This window comes from Mesoplodon bidens, assembly GCF_964165515.1.
Source record: "Mesoplodon bidens genome assembly, chromosome: 3".
In the NCBI taxonomy this organism is placed as follows: domain Eukaryota; kingdom Metazoa; phylum Chordata; class Mammalia; order Artiodactyla; family Ziphiidae; genus Mesoplodon; species Mesoplodon bidens.
In genome coordinates, this window is record NC_138178.1 from 103,922,507 (window position 1) to 103,945,179 (window position 22,673).

General features: G+C 49.6%; 1 protein-coding gene across 7 annotated transcripts in view; it reads right to left on the reverse strand.

Annotated features, from left to right (window-relative positions):
- SLC7A7 (solute carrier family 7 member 7) overlaps positions 1–22,673 on the reverse strand; it is a 40,765-nt gene that overhangs the window by 15,402 nt on the left and 2,690 nt on the right. The window contains exons 1-3 of one of the 7 annotated variants that reach the window (XM_081227131.1): positions 20,994–21,271; positions 18,195–18,310; positions 12,987–13,532 (exon numbers count right to left, since the gene is read on the reverse strand). In XM_081227131.1, the coding sequence (XP_081083257.1) occupies positions 12,987–13,485 (499 nt within the window). In that variant the 5' untranslated portion in view covers positions 13,486–13,532; positions 18,195–18,310; positions 20,994–21,271. Of the gene's footprint in view, positions 1–12,986; positions 13,533–14,605; positions 14,687–18,008; positions 18,088–18,194; positions 19,867–19,894; positions 19,958–20,993; positions 21,272–22,673 lie in introns of those variants that run through there. The other 6 variants (XM_081227134.1, XM_081227135.1, XM_081227129.1 and 3 more) reach the window with 6 other exon arrangements.

The window sequence follows — 22,673 nt, forward strand, 5'->3', positions numbered from 1 at the left end:
ACTTTACTATGGGAGATCTTCAGGAAAAATCTCTAACTGGTATCTGAGAGCCCTCTGATAGCACTATGTAATAATTCTTCTTCCCAAGGTAAGCAGGTGGGATTAACAGAGGCCAGGGCCTTGGTGTCCTTTCTAAGAGATGGGCCACGTATCTGTAATGAGGAAGGAAGAGACTTCTCCTGTTTAGTTGTGAAAAGCAGCCCTCCTGCAGGCAAAAAGCTGGAGGCAGTACTGGGTAGTACTGTCCATTATGTTTGTTGGGAAAGAGAGAAAGGGGAGGTAAAATCCTTTGACAGGTCTCTGTGTCTTGGTCCTGAAATTTCCCTCTCACTGCAATCAAAAGAATCAAAAAGTAACCTTGCCCAGAGGGAGCAGGCATCCCTTATTATAGCAGATCCTCATACAAGTACATCTCTCTTTGATATATTATATCAATCTCAGCTTTTCTAGCAAATCCATCACTTTTGAACAAGGTATACTTTTTTTTTTTTTTTTTTGGCTGTGTTGGGTCTTCACTGCTGCGCGTGGGCTTTGTTTAGTTGTGGCGAGCGGGGGCTACTCTTTGTTGCGGTGCACGGGCTTCTCTTGTTGAGGAGCACGGGCGCTAGGTACACGGGTTTCAGTAGTTGTGGCTCGTGGGCTCTAGAGCACAGGCTCAGTAGTTGTGGTGCACGGGCTTAGTTGCTCCACGGCATGTGGGATCTTCCTGGACCAGGGCTCGAACCCGTGTCCCCTGCATTGGCAGGCAGATTCTCAACCACTGCACCACCAGGGAAGCCCAAACAAGGTATACTCTGTCACTGTCATATTCTAATCAAATAAATTGTTTCCTCCTTACAGTAAATGTAAAAAGCAAATGTGTTTATTAACCTCACTGAATGTTGATGAGTCCAAAAACATCACTCCCAATCTTCCAGCTTCTCCAAATGCATTACTGAGCAATTTTTCCAACTTTATTCTTCTTTCTCTATAATACATCATAGCCTCCAAACTACCCAGATGTATACTTTTATCTGTGTATTTTTCCCCTTCCTCTAAAATTTCAGTTTAAAGCTTCATTAAGTGCATCTCTCCCAATCTCTATAACATCTGCTCCATCCCTCACCAGAGTGTATCCTCTGGTATCCTAGCATTTACATTCCAGGGCTTAGTTCTGTGTTCTCTTTTTTCTTTCACATACACAGACTTCAAGTGACAAAGAGATGAAGATTCCACCTGCCACTCCATTTGCTATCGTGAACTTCAAAGTCACCAGTGACACGTCTCATGTGTCTTCTGACTGGTGACATCATTCATCCCCCAGCAATCAGCAGAAGTATAGCAGCCTGTGGGCTTAACTGAGGTGAGCAAGCTCTCTGTCACATGTTACTCAAGAAAAACCACCCATCTCTGCATTAGGCTAGTCTATGCATAGTCAGAGTCACACTGCTGGGGAGCAGTCCAGCCCCTTAACTGGTACGCTCAGGCCTACGAATAGCCAGATGTCTCCAGAATACTCTACCGAGGCTGTTCCCTCAGAAGGACCAGATTTAAGCTCTCCAAAAAAGCCTCAGCTCTTCTGCCTAAAGCCAGACATTTCAAGTTTTTCCTTGTTTTCTTTACTGCTTGTTTTGTTTTTTGTTGTTGAATGCTGGTTTAGGATACTCTCTACATCTTAAAAATCACTTTTTCTTCTTGATTCCTTGATTGATTATTTCTTCCACCCTTCCTAGGTGCTGTTGTATCTCCCAGATAGCAGCTGGTCCTCAAACACTTTTACCTTTTCAGGCTACATAATAACCATGTCGTTTACTCAGGCTTCATGGGTGACAGCATCCGGCAAGAAGACACACGGGGGCTTCCCTGGTGGCGCAGTGGTGGAGAGTCTGCCTGCCGATGCAGGGGACGCGGGTTCGTGCCCCGGTCCGGGAAGATCCCACATGCCGCGGAGCGGCTGAGCCCGTGAGCCATGGCCGCTGAGTCTGTGCGTCCGGAGCCTGTGCTCCACAACGGGAGAGGCCACAATAGTGAGAGGCCCGCGTACCGCAAAAAAAAAAAAAAAAAAAAGTTCCCTGGGTGATTCTAAAGCATGGTGACAATTGAGAACCTCTCTTTCCAAGGCCCCCATCAGTTCTCCTCAGCAGGAACTTTCTGCTTCCTCAAGTCTTGTTCTCCAAGCTAATTTCCATTCTTCTGCCAGTGGTTCAGAGTTATTTGGCTGGGTGAAAAGAGAGGGAGAGGAAGGGGCCAGGAGTATTTTTTTTTTAATGTTTATTTATTTATTTATTTGGTTGTGCCGGGTCTTAGTTGCAGCAGGTGGGCTCCTCAGTTGCAGCATGCATGTGGGATCTAGTTCCCACATGGCCAGGGACTGAACCCTAACCCCTGCATTGGGAGCACAGAGTCTTATCAACTGCGCCACCAGGGAAGTCCCAAGTGTTTTTTTTAAACCCGCTAGGTGACTCCAATGGTCAGCCGAGGTTGGCACCCACTGCCCCTAGCTCCTTCCCCAGCTTCCTCTAGGCTGTTCCCTTAGCCTCTTGTGAGAGAAAGAGAATAGAAAAAGGAAGAGACCAAGGGTGAACCCCTGAAAAGCTTTGGGGATCAGGCCAGCACAGAGCTCCATCTCCCTCCCTGCTGGTGAAGAGTTTGTTCCAAAGTTCACATTGACCCCATACCAGAAAGACCTCAGCGCTCTGACTCTAGTCCCCTTGCTGCTGTGAATGTGGAACATGAAATGTAAGCTTCCTGGGCTTCCCTGGTGGCACAGTGGTTAAGAATCCGCCTGCCAATGCAGGGGACACAGGAGCTCTGGTCAGGGAAGATCCCACATGCCGCTGAGCAACTAAGCCCGCGAGCCACAACTACTGAGCTCACGTGCCAAGACTACTGAAGCCTGCACACCACAACTACTGAAGCCCGTATGCCACAACTACTGAAGCCTGTGAGCCTAGAGCCTGAGCTCTGCAACAGGAGAAGCCACCGCAATGAGAAGCCCGCGCACCACAACGAAGACCCAACGCAGCCAAAAATAAACAATAAATAAAATAAATTTATTATAAAAAAAAGAAATGTAAGCTTCCTCACCCCCACCTTAAAATGGATAATCCCTTTGGAAGAGGCAACTAGCTTCCAAGTAGAAAGTTCAAAGGGCAAAAGGCAGTTGGCGGCCCAGCATCTGGCTGTTCCACCTCGTTAGCTACAAGGACACGAAGTCTTCCAGTACCAGGAAAAGCTGCCCGAGGACAGTGGCCAAAGCTCTCAAGAGATCTGAAGTCCTAGAGCGTCCACAAGCGGCTGGAGCAGCCGCCCTCCCCTCTGCCCAGGCCCCACAGTGGCCCTCAGCCCCCAACACCCTGAGAGCCAAGAGATGCAATGACTTTCTCGGCCAAGCTGAATCTGGAGCTGTACCTTCTGTTCACTCCTCCAGCCGACATTCACTGAAAAGCACCTACTACACGCAAATCAAGAGGGTCAAGCGTCAGGGATGCCGAGACCGCCTGACCCCTAAAGAGTAATCTGTTCACATGGGGGCCCGCATGTGTGCTGCTGGCCGACTGGTACAGCAGGCAGACTGAATACACAGGAGATAAAACATCCCATTAACAAAAGGCAGAAATCTAGACCAAAAAAACTGGGTCACAGGGTCACTGACATTCTTACATACATCATCTAATTTAATCTGACAGAGTAGGTTTATTATCTTCATCTTACAATTGAGAAAACTGAGGCCACTCAGCCAGTGGCCAGCTCATTCCACTACACTATATGCCCCCCATTTGCATGCAAGGATGTGGGCCGGGGAGTGGGACTATCTCCCCCTGGGGTAACAGGGCTTCCTGGCTGCGGAGAACTAGAGCAATCCTCAAAGAGCTCTGAGAAGCCAATGTAATCAGCTTCAGGAGGGGCTGAATGCACACCCCTCTGGCTGGGAAAAGTAACCATTTATAGAGCCCTGAACGGGACAGCAAGATTCCTTCAGAACTCAGAATTCATCCATTCATCCATTCATCCTTCCATGCATCCATCCATCCAATAAGCATGTATTGAGCTTGAACCCACTGTGTTCCAGACCCTGTGCAGACTCTTTGATTAAGACCCAGTCCCCAGCCTTCCCAGAAAAGTAAACTTGGGCGATTACAAGAATCAGGTGTTATGAAAGTCACTGAGAGGCAACCCATCCAGGAAGGGAGGTGGAATTCCTGGTGGAGAGGGCAGCATGTGATTACCTTGACAATGCAATGAGTGAAGTCACCCATGCATACAAAAAACTTACCTAAGCAATAAATAATCCGTAAATGATTTCAAGGTCTATTAGCAATACTAGCTTATCTAGGGCTGTAGTTAGTTCATCTGCAGTTCTAAAGGAGGACTACGCCTGTAAAGGAAACGCAAGCCACCCGGACAGAAGTAGAAACCGTATACGCTCTCCCGAAGTTGTCACTGATGAATAGGAAAGGGTGAAAGTATGGTAGAAATATAGATCACGCCTCTGTGAGGTAGAGTCCTGTTCTACAGATGAGGAAACTGAGACTAATGAATTTAACCTGCCTGATGCCGTGCTTCTCACCACCAGGCACCGCTGCCTCTCAAAGGAATGAGGATGAGCCCTGGACTGTTCAAGGGACAGAAATGCTGACTCCAGGATCCCAAGTATTCCAACCATGGGGAAGACTTCATTGTAGGGTATGAATATTTCATCCAAGTTTTCCAGAAACGCAGCCCCAAACCAACCTAAGGCGAGCTTAAGTCTTTCCCATAAACTCCCCCCTCAGCTTTGGTTCCTTCCACTAACAACCGCCTTCCTTGCCTCCAGAGTCCATCTTCTAGAAAGCACATCTATATTCCCTTCCCTGTCCTTTCTCCACAATGCAGTCTGATATCTGCTGCACTACTCCAGTGAAAAGCCTGCCAAAGTTCCCCTTGACCTCCTTCTTGTCAATTCCAGCGATGTTCCATTCCATATTTTATTTAACAGTTCTTCCAAGAAAGGCTACTTTTGAGTGTAAACCCACCTGCCTTGGGTGCACTGCCTTTCCTCGGAACTGTTTACATATCTGTCCCTCCCATCAACTGTGAGCTATGTGAGGGTAGAGATTGGGTAACAGTTATCTTTGTATCCCCAGGGCCTAACCCAGAACTAGGCAGAGTTGATACTCAATAAATCATGCTGGATAAATAAACGATCTCTCCAAAATCTGACTCCGCCCTCACTGCCCTGAAATTTCCCTCTCCAAAGTCACCCGTGATCTTCATGTTGATAAATCCAAACAACTCCACTCAGTCCTATCTAGCTTGACCTCTTAGCAGACTGGACACTGTTGGCCACGGACTCCTCAAACTGCTCTCTTCCACTCACCCTCTCCACGTTTCCCTATTTCTCTGGATGCTGCTTCTCCATCTTTTTTGCAGAATACCTCTCCCTCAACGATGGTACTCTAAGGATTCTTATAATTCTAAGAATTCCAAGAATGCTACCCAAAGCCCTTTTCTCTTCCCTTTCTATATCTTGTCCCAGGATCATCTCATCTGCTACTGTGATTTCAACTACTATACTCTGATGATTCCCAAAAGTATATCACCAGCCCAACTGTCATGATTCCAGATACACAGGAATATCTAACCACCTACTCAACATCACCAGGCACAAACTGATTCCATCAATTTCTTGCAAACCTACTACTGCTCCTCCAGTGTTCCCCCTATAAGTAAATGGCATCACCGTTCACCCAGTTGTCCAAGCCAGATGCCAAAGCTCAGTATCTTATCATCATTGACAATCTCTAACCATATCTAACTGGTGTCCAAGTCTTAACCAGTATCTTCATCCCCAAAACGTGACTCTAGTCCAAGCCACCAGCATCTCTCACCAGGATCATGGCAACAGCTTCCTAACTGGTCCCACTGCTTTTGGCCCTGCAAAGTCAGAATAATCTTCCTAAAAATCACAAATTATTTAAAATCTAAATCACAAATATCACTCCCCTACTTTGAAAGCCCAAAGAGGTTTTTCATTGCCTTAGAGGAAGCCCACCAAACTCCTTAATATAGCATGTGCTGTAGGTTATATTTTCCAAAGATATCTCGACAATATCTCCCAACCCACATGCTTTTCATACAATGTGACTTTAACACTCTGCCCATCAAGAGGTAGGGTCTGTGTCTCTTCTCTTAAAACTGGATGGTCTTCTGTGAATGTTTCTACCTATATAGTACTGCAGGAGTGATACCATGTGACTTCAGAGGCTAGGTCATAAGAGGCAATGCAGCTTCCACTTTGCTTGCTCGGATACTCATTCTTGAAGCCTTCAGCCACCAAGTAAAACAGTCTGATTGCGCTGAGGCTGCCATTATGTGAGAAAGCTCAACGTAGTCCATATGGAGAGACCCCATGGAAAAGCCCTGACGCGACTTGAGAAAAAGATGCCCATCTAGTCTGCATCTGCTTCAGCTTCCGCCTGTTTCACCTCCTGCCACCATCTGACTACAACCACATAAGACCCTGAGCCAGAACTGCCCCACTTAGCCCTTCCCAAATTCCTAAGCCATAGAAACCAAGAAAGAATAAAATGACTGCTTGAAAACACCTAGTTTTGTGTGATTTGTTACACAGCAATAATAACTAGAACAGTTTATATAAAGCCCTGAACAACCTATCCTGTGACCTCCATCTACCTCTGCAGGCCAACTCTCAACATTTCCTACCTTAAACGCAATACCTGAGCTCCTTTCAGTGTCTCAAAGATGTCCTTTCTTGTCTTCAAGTTTTCACACATTCGTTCTTGCTGCCTGGGATGCTCCTCTTCCCTCTCTACTCGGTTAATTCTTCTTCATTCAGGTGTCAACTTCCTTATGCAGAGCTTCTAAACCCCTAGGCTATTCAGGTTTCCTCCTGGGCTCCCTCTGCCTCACAAGTCACAACACTCATCATGATCCATTGTAATCTTGGACTGGGTTGCCCATCCTGTACACACACACACACACACACACACACACACACACACAAGCTCCATAACGACAATGACCAGTGCTGGGAAAACAGCAGTTCAGGCTTTTGTCGTTTCCTACCTAGATGGGTAAGAAAGCTATCTAACCTGTGTCTCTGCCTCCAGACTTGCTCTTAGGTCCCACCCCAGCTGCCCTGCTCCCTCCTTCCAATCCTGCAATGGCTCCTTATAGGCTTCAGGAGAAAATCTAAGCCCTCTAGGAAGGTTTGGCCTCGTGCGCTAACCCCTTGCCTCCCCTTGTCCCCTCACATCCCACAATCCCCCATGCACAGCCCGCGCCCCACACTTCTTCTCACCTTTGTGCCTTTACATTGCCTTTGCCTGTGCCTAGAATTCCTTACGCCTTCTTCATTCAACAGACATTTACTGAGTACCTAGCGGATGCCAGGCACTGTTCTAGGTGCCAAAGGCTCAGCAGTGTGCAAAACAAAGTCCTTACTTTCATGATGTTGATACTCTAGAGGCAAAGATAGATAATAAACAAGTAAAGAATTAATGTCAGGTGGTAAGAAGTCTATAGAGAAAAACAAAACTGGCTGGGAGACTGCGAGTGACCATTTTAAATGGGATAGGTCTCCGGTAAGGCAATATTTGTGCAAAGACTTGAATGGAGTAAAGGAATAAGCTCTGAAGGCATCTGGGGAAAAAGCCTTCCCGGCAGAAAGAACAATAGGTACAAAGCCCTTGAAGCGGGAGTGTGCCAGGCAAATTGGAAGAAAAGCAAGAAGGGGAGGCCCGGAGCTGCATCGGAGAGAGTGAGGGTGAGCGGGATGAGATGTGTCACAGCGTCCGATGGCGTCGGCTCTGTAGGCTGTGGTGAGTGGGTTCTTCACTGCCCCCCCTTGACTCCTCTCCATTCTTCAGTGCTGGGTACTGAGTGCGGACCTCACCTCCTGAATTAGCCGCACTCAAGCCCCTCCCAGCACTCACCACATACAATGTTTCACTGACTATTTTTGCCCTTCTGCTCCACTAACCATGAGTTCCCTGCAAGAAGGGCTCTACCTTTCAGCCTCATACCTTAGAGAACCCACTGCATTCAGTAAATTTTCCTCAAATAGTCAAAACTTTCTTCCTTTGTTCTGGCTCCATGCCCTGCAAGGAATTCCCTGATTACTAGATGGGTTCCCCGGTGACTATGGTACTAGGAAAGGGGTATCTTGATAGCGAACACATGCCTTCTGCTCATTAGAAATCATACATGTGGGACTTCTCTGGCGGTCCAGTGGTTAAGACTCCGTGCTTCCAACGCAGCGGGTACGGGATTGATCCCTGGTTGGGGAACTAAGATCCCACATGCAGCATGGCGCGGCCAAAAAATAAAAATAATTTAAAAAAAAAGAAATCATACATGTATGCTCACCATGTACATTAATAGACTGACATCAACATGTACGTCTTTTTTAGGTAAGTGTGACTCAGTTGGGGGAAAATGACCAATTCTGGGTCATGATGACTCTAGGAAGGTACAGCTCTTGGAAGGGCACATGAGCATCCCAGCGGAAGCCCCAGGTGCCCCCTCTACCTCATCACTCAGCCCACCTTCCCTATTTCAGAAGGCAACCCCATCACCCCCCCATCTGTCCAAGCCTGAATCCTTAGCATCACCTCTGAGAGCTCCCATGCCCTCCACACCCAGAAGTCTTAGAAATCCCATCTTATGACTATTTCTTTATCCATCCCTTCATCTCCCTTCCAAAGGCACCGCCCACAGTGGAGGCCATCACTACCCTTCAGGTTGCAGCTCCCTAACCCGGTGCCCCTACCTTCTGTCTCACACTTTTTTCCAAAAACACTCTACACAAAGCCAGAGTTCTTCTTCAAAGCAAATGTGATTTCATGTCTACACTTAAGGTCAATAGCTTCTGCCTGCTCTCAAGATAAAGTCTAACCTGTTTTGGCACCATATAACCCCCTGCGGAGCTGGCCCTGGGGCTACATTTCCAGTCTCTCCCTTCTCATTCCTCTCCTACCCACGTTCCAGCCATACCAACTATCTGGCATTCTTGGACCGGTTCTGCGCCTTTTTGTACCCTGCACCTTCACACGCAGTTCCCTCTGTGAGAAGTGTCTGAGGAGACGGCTATGTTTCTATTCAAAATTCAGTTCAGACATCACAGTCCCTGTATTGTCGTCCTAAGCGATCCTCCCCACGAGAGGAAAGTCGTCTCTCTGGTTCCTAGGGTGCCTCTTTTGTGGCTGCTTGTAAGCCTCTTCCTCTCCCTACTTCTTGGTTTTCTCCTGAAGGGTTACGGTTAGAAAAATGAGCTATTACTGCCTAGATCCTATCTGGACAGAATATCTGAGCATCTGACTTGTACTGGTTGCTCATTAAACAAGAGCTGAAGGAAGAAACTCATGAATCATATGCCCCTAAATTCTTACTTACAATCTCAGTTGCCCTTCTGAACCTTTTTCCAGATCTCTATGTCCCTCTGAAGATTATTAGAGATAGAACAAAGTCCTATAAGCAACCAAGAGAGAGCAATTTTAATCATAATCATTAATACATTACACTTGAGTCATGATTTATGGTTTTCACTGAATCTCATGTCACGCTCACAGGAGTCTGGAAGTAACAGTCACTACACACAGTTATTGAGCCCAGCCTCAAACACAAGTCTGGTATGCTTTTCATTCTATCAGGCTTGTCTCAAATATATGCCATAAATCCAGCACGAAACTCTGTCTTTTATTAACTGGGGAGCTCTCCAGACTAATCATAACTGTGGCTAGTCTGCATGTATTCTTAGGAGGGCACACATGTGTGTGTATGTGTACTTGGGTGCACAAGAGTTTGAGTACATCTCTATTCCCAAATTAGAAGCAGCAACTTAAAAAGACTGATGAAGGGGGCTTCCCTGGTGGCGCAGTGGTTGAGAGTCTGCCTGCCGATGCAGGGGACGCAGGTTCGTGCCCCGGTCCGGGAAGATCCCACATGCTGCGGAGCGGCTGGGCCCGTGAGCCATGGCCGCTGAGCCTGTGCGTCCGGAGCCTGTGCTCCGCAATGGGAGAGGCCACAACAGTGAGAGGCCCGTGTACTGCAAAAAAAAAAAAAAAAAAAAAAAAAAAGACTGATGAAGGCAGGCCCAATGCCAGAATCAAGGAACAATAGCTGTCAGAGACAACACACATCAAAATCATGAAAGAATAAAATCTGAGGCACTGAAGTCAGGCCAGCTGTCTGAGGCCACTGAGCAAGCAAACATTCATCCCCAGACCAGGGGCCTCAGTCATACAAGCTTTGACATGTGCAGTCGTGACCCTGAGTCACCAAAAAAAAAAAAAAAAGTCAAGTTATGAGGGCAAGCAGACATATCACTGGTTTTAAAGAGATTTCAACCAAGATGGCTAAAATAGAATTCTGGTGCTTAAAGGGATGCAGCCCTCTTGGAAATTTTACTTAAGTGGAATAATCCTTACTCTACACAAGATATGTAAGTATATGCCCACGTTTGAGGGGACTCCGAGACCAACAGATCCTAAAATTAGTTTCATCAAGAAAGTGAGCCCACCAGCTCATCTGTAAATGATGCCAGAGAAACTACAGATCGCATTTAAGACCTCAAGGGAAAACCCCCTTCCTGCAACCTAGGGCAGTGCCTTTGTTCCTCCCCGACTGTTGCCAGCATGACAAACAGCCCCACACACAGACATGAGTCCGAGTCCTCACACGGGCACACGAAACACGGGAGGAGCCTACAGAGGACAGCCGGCTCTCTGCACAACAGTCAAAAGAGGGAGGCTGGGGCTTCCCAGGTGGCGCAGTGGTTGAGAGTCTGCCTGCCAATGCAGGGGACACGGGTTCGTGCCCCGGTACGGGAAGATCCCACATGCCGCGGAGCAGCCGGGCCCGTGAGCCATGGCCACTGAGCCTGCGCGTCCGGAGCCTGTGCTCCGCAATGGGAGAGGCCACAACAGTGAGAGGCCCGCGTACCGCAAAAAAAAAAAAGAGGGAGGCTGGAGAGGAAGCTGAGAGTAAAATGAGGCAGTGGAGAAACTGAAAAGAAAGAGCACATGAGGCTGATTGAGAGGGTTGATCCAGCAAGCAATTGTACCTGGTGCAAAATGCCTGTCCCCCACAGCTGCCCCTGAAACTGACAGGACCGTTCAGCTTCTCCACAGCCGGGGGTGGGCGGGGTCTCCACGGTCCCAGGGTCTCTCACTCTGCGAGGGCACTTTTCTAGAACAGAGGCAGCTGAGGGAAGGGGCTGCAGAAGGTCAGCCTCTCAGCACCTCCAAAGTGGCTTTGCTGGACGTACAAATTTAAATAATATTTTATTTATGAGATGGAGAAAAAGGCAAGGTAGATTGAAGTGACAGTTTTAAGAATCTAGGCCACAAAGAAGGTAAGTTGGTGCAGCTACTATGGGAAACAGTACGGAGGTTCCTCAAAAAAACTAACAACAGAGTTGCCATATCAACCAGCAATCCCACTCCTGGGCAGAAATCTGGACTAAACTATAATTCAAAGAGATACGTGCACCCCTATGTTCATAGCAGCACTATTCACAAGAGCCAAGACATGAAAACAACCTAAATGTCCACCGACAGGTGAATGGATAAAGAAGACGTGGTACATATATACGGTGGAATATTACTCAGCCATGAAAAAGAACAAAATCATGCGTTTTGCAGCAACATGGATGGGCCGAGAGATTATCATACTAAGTGAGGTCAGACAGAGAAAGACAAATACGATGTGATATCACTTATATGTGGAATCTAAAATATGACACAGGGACTTCCCTGGTGGTCCAGTGATAAAGAACCCGCCTTACAATGCAGGGATGTGGGTTCGATCCCTGGTCAGGGAACTAAGATCCCACATGCCGTAGGGCAACTAAGCCCGTGCACCACAACTACTGAGCTCGCGCACCTCAGCTGGAGCCCACGTGCCACAAACTACAGAGCCCACACACTCTGGACCCCACGCACCACAACTACAGAGCTCACGCACCCTGGAGCCTGCACGCCACAACTAGAGAGAAGCCCACACGCCGCAACGAAGAGCCCACGCACCGCAACAAAAGATCCCGCGTGCCTCAATGAAGAGCCCACGTGCTGCAACTAACACCCAATGCAGCCAAAAATTTTTTTAAATTGAAAATAAATAAATAAATAAAATACGACACAAATGACTTATCTATGAAACAGAAAGACTCACAGACATAGAGAACAGACTTGTGGTTGCCAAGGGGGAGCGGGGAGGGGAGGGATGGACTGGGAGTTTGGGATTAGCAGACGCAAACTATTATACATACAATGGCTAAACAGCAAGGTCCTACTGTATAGCACAGGGAACTACATTCAATATCCTGTGATAAATCATAATGGAAAAGAATACGAAAAAGAATGTATATATAAGTATAACTGAATCACTTTGCTGTACAACAGAAATTAACACAACATTGTAAATCAACTAAACTTCAATGAAATAAATTTTTTTAAAAAAGAATCTAGTCCACAGAAAAACTCATGCAAACGCAATAGGATAGTCACTGGAGTGTTATCTGTAAGACCGAAAAACTGGAACCAACTGAAATGGCCATTAACAGAGGCTTAATTAGTTAAACATACAATACATCCTTAAAATTAACATGGAATAACATGAAGCATTGTTTTAAAGTAGATCTGTAAATCGAAAAGAGCATCACTGATAAGTTCTGGGGGAAAAACCAAACTGTAGAATTATATGTGTACTATGATCCCATTTTTGTAAAACAGAACAAAACTACATCCCTTGAAAGAAGAAGAAAAAAGTCAGCAAAGGTAGAGACTGCTAATGATGTTTACCATGGGAAGTTGGGAGAAAGGATTTTTTTTTTGGACACTCTGATGCTGTTCGAATTTTCACACTTAGCGTACGTTAATTTAACAACAACAAAAAAGTGTCTGTCAGAGGCATTCCTTTCCATCTCCTTCTTACTGACTAAGCAGACTCACGTGCTGGCCTCTGCCCCACGCTCCACCCCACCCCTCCTGCCCAGCCCCACTTACAGATGCAGGCAGCAGCCAGCAGGCGGCCAGCAGCATAGGGGGCTAAGCAGTTCGGGAAGATGGGCTGCACCATGTAGTTGGCAAAGGTGATGGCAATGATGGCCTGGCTGGTGGGCTCGATGATGAGGAGGGAGGTCCAGAGTCGGATGAAGGCAAGGAGTCCCCCGAAGGCCTCGAGGATGTAGGCGTAGCTGGCCCCAGATTTCTTAATGGTGGTGCCCAATTCCGCATAACAAAGGGCCCCAAAGACGGAGAAGAGGCCCCCGACAGCCCAGATGACCAGGGAGAGGCCAAAGGAGGCGCTGTATATGAGCACGCCTTTGGGGGAGACAAAGATGCCCGAGCCAATCATGTTCCCCACAATCAGGCACACGCCGTTCAGCAGCGAGATCTCCTTCTTCAGTTTTACCTGCTCCGACCTGGGGCTGGCTTCATCGGCCAAAGGGGAGGCGTCCCTCTCATGCTGGGAGGCCACTTCATACTTAACGCCGTCGACCATAGTGGAGGAGGAGAAGAAAGCCTTCACCAGCTTTCTGGCATTGCCCTCTGAGGAAGAAAGGTGGAGATATATAACAGGTTGGCAATTACAGAGAACTCTCCTCCACAGGGGCCAGAGTGGGCAAGCCAGCCACGCCCACCATTTCAGAGACCTCTCTCTCACATCCCACCTCCCATGAACCTCTTCTCCACCTGGCTCACCAACTCGAGTCTTTAAAGGACGGCACTCATTCCCCAGAGAGAAAGCATGTTTCTCATCATTAGACTGGCACTGCCCACCTGATTTACAAGATAGAAAACTAAATCCCGGTTCTATCTGAGCTCACTGGAGACAGGAAGACGAACAATCTGGCAGTTCCCACGTGTAACCATAATGATTTGAGGCTGTGCTTTTCAGCCTTACCCCAAAAAAAGTCTGTCTTCCCTCCAATTTCAGTCTCACCTGTCACCTGTGATGAGATGCAACCTTGGGAACCAACCTTGTAAGCAGCTAGTCTGTGGGTTCTCCTCACAACACTGCCCTTTTCCCCCAAGGACCCTGGCTCTGGCAAACCTAAAGGCTTCAGAGAGCTCTTTGCTGGAAACTCACAACCATCCCCCTGTTCAGGGAGTATCCCTTAACAGCCCTCAGCTGAACTCTTCAGCCCCAGCAAAGCCCAAGCAGCCCAGCCCCACCCAAAAAGAAGACAGGCCTCCTCTTTTCCAGGCTTTTCCTTTCCCAGATACCATTCCCAGCCTCTAGTGTTGTAGGTCTCCGGCCATCAAATCCCTGCATAGTTGCATCACCCCAAAAAAAAGTATGGATGAGAGATCAGTGATCCGAATGTGCAGCCCAACCTAGGGATGACTGGAGGCAGCTGATGACCACTCCCCACCCAGGAGCTGCTGCTGGAGAGACAGCACCAAAGCAGAGGCAAGGAAACAGCTGCAGCGGGGTAGCAAATGCTGGGCATCACGGAGCAGGAGGTGACGAGGGGAGGTCAGGCCAGGCTGGCCAAGCAAGTGGGCAGATCCTAGGGCTAGAGGCACTCAGGAAAGGAAGCGACTGGACACTGCAGAGCAGCAAAGGGAGAGTGGGCAAGAGGAGCGGGGCTGAGGGAGAGGGTGGGAAGCACACTCACTCCCTGGCCCTGGGTGGAAGCAGGTCCCCGAGGCAGCGGCCACACAGAGACACAGCCTCTGCGAGCTGTGATCTGACCACTCCTGCCTTTCAGCCAGCAGTAAAAGGAAAGGCCGGGCAAATGCTTATGGATTTAAGTCATATCAAGAAGTCAAGAAGGGCGGAGGGACAGAGGGAGGGGGAGAGGGGTGTTAAGCAACTGTCTGGGTCCAAGGTTCACTGGCCCTTCACGTCTGCAAGGGGAAGGCTAGGAGCTCTTGGCTCAGCACTTTCTGCGGTAAGAACGCCCTCTCTCAGGAATCTCCTTTGTCAGCTCTGCTCCAGGGCCGGGGGCCCAGAAGAAAGGATTGACGGTCAGCTGGGTGGGTGCAGTTTCTGCAGCCCTGGGGAAGCTGTCCCCAAGCAAATTAGCTGAGGACAGGGCTGCGGCTGAGAAAGAATGCATAGCCCTCTCTCTCTCCAGGCCCCGGCTTAGCCCCACTTCTCTCTCACCCTGAACAAGAAAGGCAGGAAGGTTGCACATTGTGCCACAGAGGCTTGTTCACATGCAGATTAGAGGAAGTGTAAGTACAGTCCAACTCGTGATTGGGTGTCCTAAGAGAACTCTGCACACTTCCACACAGAGTGAGAGGTGGCCGCCCAAAACTTGCGCCATGACCCCAAGGCTGATCCTCAAGCTGCTTCCGAGAAACAAGGTCAAGAAATGAGACTGAAACCTCTGGCTGCATCCATGCCCAACTCACAGGCCCTTTCATCCTTAAGAAAACATACCAGGATCTATGGGCTAAGCATAAATTCCTATAAACACCTTCCCCAAATACAAGTTTACTCCAATTTCCTAAAACTATGGGGAAATAAGATTTCACTGAGCTATACTGGACAGGCCCAGAACAGACAGAGGAAGTTGAGCAATTTGGGGAAAGCATATATTCTGTTTTTAGAGTCTACTTAACTCCAGTATTCTGGGTCTCCTTTACCAACAGAAATACACCCTATCCATTCTGAAATCCAACTGTCTTTCTGTTCCTTCTCGTGCCCTTTCAAACCCCCTTTGGTTATTCAACTACCAGAGAACAAAGATCTAAAAAGCCCTGGGCTAAGGGGGGTGCTTATCTTTACCCTACAATCTCTCCTTCTAGTCCCTTAAACTTTTTTTTTTTTTCACCAGGAGGGGGACCCTGATGTTAGCCTTCCCAGAGATCATGTCTCCCAAGCCACACTCACAAAAACTTCTGAAATCCATCCAGAAGACTGTCCTTCTCTCCCAGCTCCCCCTTAAACGTTCCTATAATAGTAACTGTCATTTATTGAGCACTTAACCAAGCCAGACATATTGCTAAACACCTACATGTCCTACTTATCTCATTTAATCCCCCCAGCAGCCCCTTAAGGCAGACACTAAGTAAGTCACCTGCCAGGATGCCATAGCAAGGGAGGCAGGTAGGTTAGCCAACAAAGCCCAAGCTCTGTGCTCTCTCTCCAACCTCCCCACCCCCTCTGACCTGCCCAGTCTCTAGCCCTCCTCTTAGGCAAGAAAGCTCTTTAGATGGCTCTCTAATGAACTACCTGGGGGAGGATGTGATTAGATTAAAAGAAAGTCTCTGCTGTCCTTCAGTCTAAAGTCTAGGCTAGGGGACTTCCCTGGCGGCGCAGTGGTTAAGAATCCGCCTGCCAGGGCTTTCCTGGCGACGCAGTGGTTGAGAGTCCGCCTGCCGATGCAGGGGACACGGGTTCGTGCCCCGTTCCGGGAAGACCCCACATGCCATGGAGCGGCTGGGCCCATAAGCCATGGTCGCTGAGCCTGCGCATCCAGAGCCTGTGCTCCCCAACGGGAGAGGCCACAACAGTGAGAGGCCCGCATACAGCAAAAAAAAAAAAAAAAAAAAAAAGAATCCGCCTGCCAATGCAGGGGACACAGGTTCGAGCCCTGGTCCGGGAAGATCTCACATGCCGCGGAGTAAGTAAGCCCGTGTGCCACAACTACCGAGCCTGTGCTCTGGGGCCGGCGAGCCACAACTACTGAAGCCAAGGCACCGCAACGAAGAGTAGCCCTCGCTCACCGCAATTAGAGAAAGCTCACGCGCAGCAATGAAGACCCAACGCAGCCAAAAATAAGTAATAAATAAAATAAATAAATTTAAAATAAAATAAAATAAAGTCTAGGCTAAAGGCTCCAACAAAGCCCATCCATCTCCTTCCTGTCTGCTCCTCCCCTTTCTCATCCCTTTTCAGGAATGCGAAACGATTACAAGTCCTCGTGGCAGTGCTGCTATTGCTAGGGTGCCCACTTCTAAAGCAAACAAAAACACACGGAAACACATCATCACGCCCGGCCTTTTAAGATCAAATTCCCTGGCACCAGGGGTGGGCATGTGTCCTAATGGGGCATAGGGAAAAGGAGTGAAGGGGGGGACAAATGAAGGGGAAACTGTAAGGTTAAGTGGGGAGAGACGTGTGCAGGGTTTATTTTCTGGCTGGTGGTATCTGAAAGGTGAAATCCTCATCATGGAATCTTGAGACAAAAACCCGCTGGGGTGAAACCCACACTCCAGCAAACAGCACACCCTAGTGGTCTCACCAGGAAGTGCTTATCTATATGAACGGAATCCCTTTCCTAGCCTACTCTTCAGTAGACCCACTCAAACTGGACGGAGGAGGCTGACTTCAGAGAAAAGATGCCCCCTCTTTTCTCAACCACTGCCCAGCACCAGCTCCACGGGCAGGAAGGTACCATCCTTGGCGGCTCGCATTCCTTCCTGAGACCCCAGCTCTCAGGGTCATGCCTCCACCATTCAGGCAGCCTGGGACCAGCAGGACCTGTCCTGAAGTGCTCTCCCACCCCAGGCTTTACAAGAGAAACTTGCAGAGCCTGGAATCCCAGGAGAAAACAGCGTTCCAGATACGCAGCACCCCGTCTCCTTCCTATCTGAAGTGCATACCTCTCTGAGGACCTAGTGGCGATTACTGGACAACACACTCATCCTACAGGAGAAGTTTCAGATTCAGGGCTTCAGGGAACACAGAGAGCAGGGCCCCAGCAGGCAGGGGAGCCCCGCACCCTGACCCCACCTGTGAATATGGCAAAACCAAAACACGCTTCCTCCAGGGACCAGCGTACAGTTCACTGTCTTGGTTCCTCAGTCAAGCTCAGGGAGCTAAGGTGAAAAGACACTTTCGCCCCCAGACACCCACGTCCTGCCTTCCTAGCTCCCACTGGGCTGTGCTGCCTCCCCGAATATCAGAACAGAAAACAGACACACTCTGCTCCAGATGGATTCCCCCATCTCCCCAAGCTGGGAGCTCAGTCACTCCCTCCCCCATTCTCCATTTGTTTTTCTATATTCCACTGTAGCTGTGACAGTCCCTTTAAAAAAAAAAAGTGCAGCAAGAAAGAAAGTGTTTACTTCTGTGGCCAGGGCCTCCACGAATGCAGCGCTGAAGCCTCTGCGCAGAGGGCTCTGCATGGGGAGGGCCGGGGCTGGGAAAATAAGAGGCTCGCGGGTCTCTGGTTCAGCCAATTCTCAGGACTCACTCCATCCTCCTCTGGCACTTCCCCTCTCCCCCATCGTCCCTCCTCTCCCATCTCTTACCTGTCCTGAGATCTTCGGGCAGGTGCGAGGAGGAGGAGCTACCAGCGCTCGGGAGGAGGGGCAGGCGCTGGGAAAGGGAACCCGGGGTATGGCTCGAGCTGCAGCAGCTGTTGACTCTGAAGAGCAGAAAAGGCAGAGTGTGACTCCGGGGACCGATCTGGAAAACAGGAAAACACATGTGTGACTCTGGCCGGCAGCAGGGAGGGGCCAGGGAACGGGCTGGAGCTGGGACAGCCTGTTCAGACCCAGAGGACCTCGACGCGTGCCTGCCTCCAGGCACCTTCTCCACTTGGAGCCTCAGCTCCTCCTCCCCTCTACCTCAGCCCCTGAACTTCCTGCTTGTCCTGCATTTACTGAGCTCTTGGGTTCTCCCAGCGACCTAGGACCTACGGTGCTCTCCTGATGCCCTTTACAACTCCCCTCCCCGCTCACTCCATTCCCTACTCATCTCCCACTCACATACTATCCTTGGCCCTGTGGAGGGCATAGGATCCATGGTTAGGGCGTTGGAACTCTGTGGTCCCATCTCAAGAGCCTCAGTGCCATTTCAGCCCCTATGTAAGCCAATGCATACCAAGGAAGGCCAGTTGTGGGGTTATAGCCATGCACACACCCAAACACTAAGCAAGCCCGCTCACATCTCAGGTCCCCAGGTGGTTCACGTGATGTGTGTGTTGCCAGGTAAGAGCCGGCCAAGTGGACCAGAGCAAGCCCTGGCACCCTGAGCAAGCCAATGAGTTGGCACCCCCTCAAACCAGCATTATTTAAATATCTATTGTATGTTTATGTAGCAGAAGGGGGGGAATACCGATTTTCTCGGAATAAAAACTGGAAGCCTCATTCTTTCTCTTCAAAATTAGAGCTTAATGCATGAATTCATTACATGCAGTTTTCTGAAGCAGACAGTCTCTTGCTAGGCATATCAAACCATTCTGAATGTAGACAATGGCATAAATCTCAGGGAGTGGCACTTCACAGCGTGTAGCACATTTTCAGAATTCCAGCTGTGATCACTGCCTCTAGGCAACTATCAGCTGGCTGGTCTAACCCTGCAAACTTGTACCTGTAGCTGCGTGTTGTAGAATTATTCTAGAGACAGGTGGTCTAGGTGAGCAGTCGCCAAGGATTCTGTCAGTGGAGGGGAGCCAACTTACAGTTCACCAAGAGACAGAAGTCCGAGTTCATTGGCTCCAAACGTCTGAATTACCCTAAGGATAACTTAGCGCCCTTTTAGACCCAGGCTGCTTGCCCAGCTGGCCTGCCCCTCAATCCCACTCTGGGCTCAAATCCAAGTTGTAAATGAGGGAAGTTCCTAGGAAGACAGCCCTAAAGCTGCCCCTCTTGGCACTGGCCCCTGTCCCCTCTCCCTCACTCCAGCCACACTGGTCTCCTTGCTGTTGCCACACAAGCGTGCTCCCTGCCAGCTCAGGGCTTCTGCAATGGCTGTTCCTTCTGCCTGGAACATTCTTCCCCATGTTATTGTTCATTCCCTCACTCACTCCATTCAGGTCTGTACTTAAACACCACTCTATCAGAGACCTTCCCTGAGGAGTCTCGGAAGGAGTAACTTCTCCCCTCTTCCAATCTCCATCCCCTTCACAGGCCAGACTTTTCTTCAAAGGCGCCCACTGTCACCTGGAGTTTGTCTGTTTGCTGTCACCTCCCCCACTAGCATGCAGCACCACCAGAGCCTTACTCACTGGTATCCCCAGCGCAGGGCCCGTGCAGACAAACAAATGTTTGCTGGAAGCATAAATGAATGAACAATGCCCTTCCTCCTAGACTGATTTCCCAGTCGGGCTCCGGGAATGTCCTGAACTTGCCCTTCAGGCCCACCTATGCTGCAGCTGCTCTGGCTCCTAATCAACGAGTTTTGAGGGGGGAGGTTATTTATTCTTTTTGACAGTAATGGGTTGAAGGGAAGGAAGAGAGTATAGTTTTCACAGTTTTACTTGGCGGTCTAGAATGACTTGAAAGGGACTTTCTGCTTCCTCAGTGGGAAAACAAAAACAAAAAGCCCCTCATCTAACGCGCCTTCCCCGGCTTGGAAGCTCCTGGTTGCCCTGCCCCACACCCAGGCTCAGGTGGCCGGTCTGGGTGCGGCGAGCGCAAGGTGCGACGTCCGCGAAGAAGGGGTGAAAGGGCAGAGGGGGCAAAGGCAGAGGGAGGCGAGCGCTCAGGTTCACGCAAATGCATGCGGGTTCGAGGAAAGTGGAATTGCATGCCCTTCAGCGGGAACTCTTCCCAGTCCCGCCCCCGCTGCGCTCCTTGCCCCGCCCCATCCCCCTTCCGCCCCCGCCCCGTCCGCTCGCAGTGCTCACCTTTGCCCGTTTCTCCCGCCCTGCTCCCCCGACCCAGCCTAGCTCTCCCGGCCCTGCCCCCTGACGTCATCCCCGCCGTTTCCCGTTACTTCCCTCTTTCTCTCGGCCCCCGGTTCCGTGTCTGCGGCCCGAAGATCTCTCCTTCGCACCTCGACCCAGCCACCGCCCGCCCCCAAAGCCCCTCTGGGAGGCTCGGTTGCCTCCGAAGTCCAGGTCTGGCTGCGGCGGCCGAGGCGGGCTCTGCCCTGGGCACCAGGACCCCACCTCACCCGGACCCCTTCGTTCCCTCCACCTGGCCAAGCAGTCCCCGCCCCCACCCCCCGGGCTCCAGGAAGCGCTAGAAGAGAGGGCTTGTGGTGGGTGTAGGCGAAGATCGCAAAGGTCCGAGAACCGAGAGGACCCGCAAGCCGCTCCCCTGCCCTGTCCTGGCTCAGGCACAGCTGCGCTGCCCCTGGGAAATGAAAATGACCGCGGATACCCTTAGACGCGTCCTCCGCCCCAGGAACGCTCAGCTTCCTCTTCCCTCCCTCCCAATCCAGCTCGAGCTGGCGGGCCCGACGGGGGTCTGGGCAAGGGCCCCGAACCCAGGCAACCCCGCCTCCAGCCCCGAGACGCTCTCGGCTGAAACTCGGGAGGGACTGTGGATCGCAAAGCCCCGTGGGGGAGGGGAGGGAGCGGCGCCCGCTTGGAGCCAGGGGAGGGGTCTCCCGGAAGGGCGACTCAACTCTCCGCCCCCTCGGGGAAGCTGTTGCGTCAGCTTCGAGAGCCCAAATTAAAGAAAGTGGTCTCCACCGGGCTGGGAAGGTGTCGGGCCGTAGGGCCGCCGCCAGGAGGCAGCACTTAACCAAAAATGTCCGGGCTGAGGGTCGGGAGGCTGGAGTCCCCACTGCACCTTTCATCTGAAGAGTCTTAGTGGCAGAGTGGACCAATAAAGGAGGAAGTTGCTGGGCTAATTCAAGGAAAGGGATGTGAAAATGTTCCACCACGTATTAAACCTAAAAGATGGCTTGTAAATAATACAATTTCCTTTAGTAGACTTTATGGACAGTCCAGCTTTGGCATCTTTTAAAGCCACTCTGAGATTCATAGAGAACCACCCACGTTCAAGGCCAGTCTGGTGGAAAGGCACACACCTTAAGAGACTTCCCAGCTACCAGGCAAGAAAAAAAGAGTGTAGCCCGAGGTCATAATTTACCCATCCTGAAGCTGAGTCATTTAACACAGAATTTAGCCTGTACTGATTGAGCAGGGATTTGACAGCCATGGGAAAAGAAAAGGAATATGTTACAATAAATTATGTAAGTAATAAGGAAATAATATGCAAAGCAATGTATTGTGTGAGTGGGTGGTTTATAGCAGTCAGTTCCCACAGTTCTTGCATGGAGTGACAGTGATTTGGGGTGACAGTGATTTTGATCTTTTTTGAGACGTCCTAAGGAGGAAGCCAATGAAGGAACAGGAAATAAGACACTTCCCAAATAGTTCGCTCTTCTTCAACCTTAGAATTTAGTCACGGTATGCAAAAAGGGGAAGAGGTTGCAAAATGAGGTGGAATTAGCTACCCAGAGTCACCTTCACTTAACGTTCTTTCTCCAATATCATCATTATTCATCACAACAGTTTAAAAAGCACCAACTTTCCCAGTGCAATTGTACAAAAATTACTGTATACAGACCTGATAGAAGGATATTTGCATAAACATGTTGGATGAAAACATGAATGGACAACAATGTGTTAAAGCCAAATGCAGGCTATGATGCCCTGGAGAGGCAAAGGAGTTTAAGTAACAGAGGAAAGACATGAAGCACAGATTCCGGATGCTTCCCACCATTGTTAACTCTAGCCTTTGCCAGATGAAGTCCAGAGGCTGAAAGACATTCAGTTAGGGGATGATGAAACCGCTTTCCTGTGGCTTAGAGTCTGATGAGGTCATTGAAGAGTGCTGTCCTAGTGCCAGACCCACTCCCCTGCAACAGTGTTCCATGAGGTCCCTGAGAATGCTGATGATGTTAGCTGTCAGCACTAGAGTTCTCTTTCTCTCTCCCTCTCAAAATCCTAACCCATATTTCCAACCCATGGATTTCCAATCCATGGATTGTCCCCCCTGCCACATCACTCTAACCACATCAAAGGCTGAACTCATCTTCCTTCCAAAGAC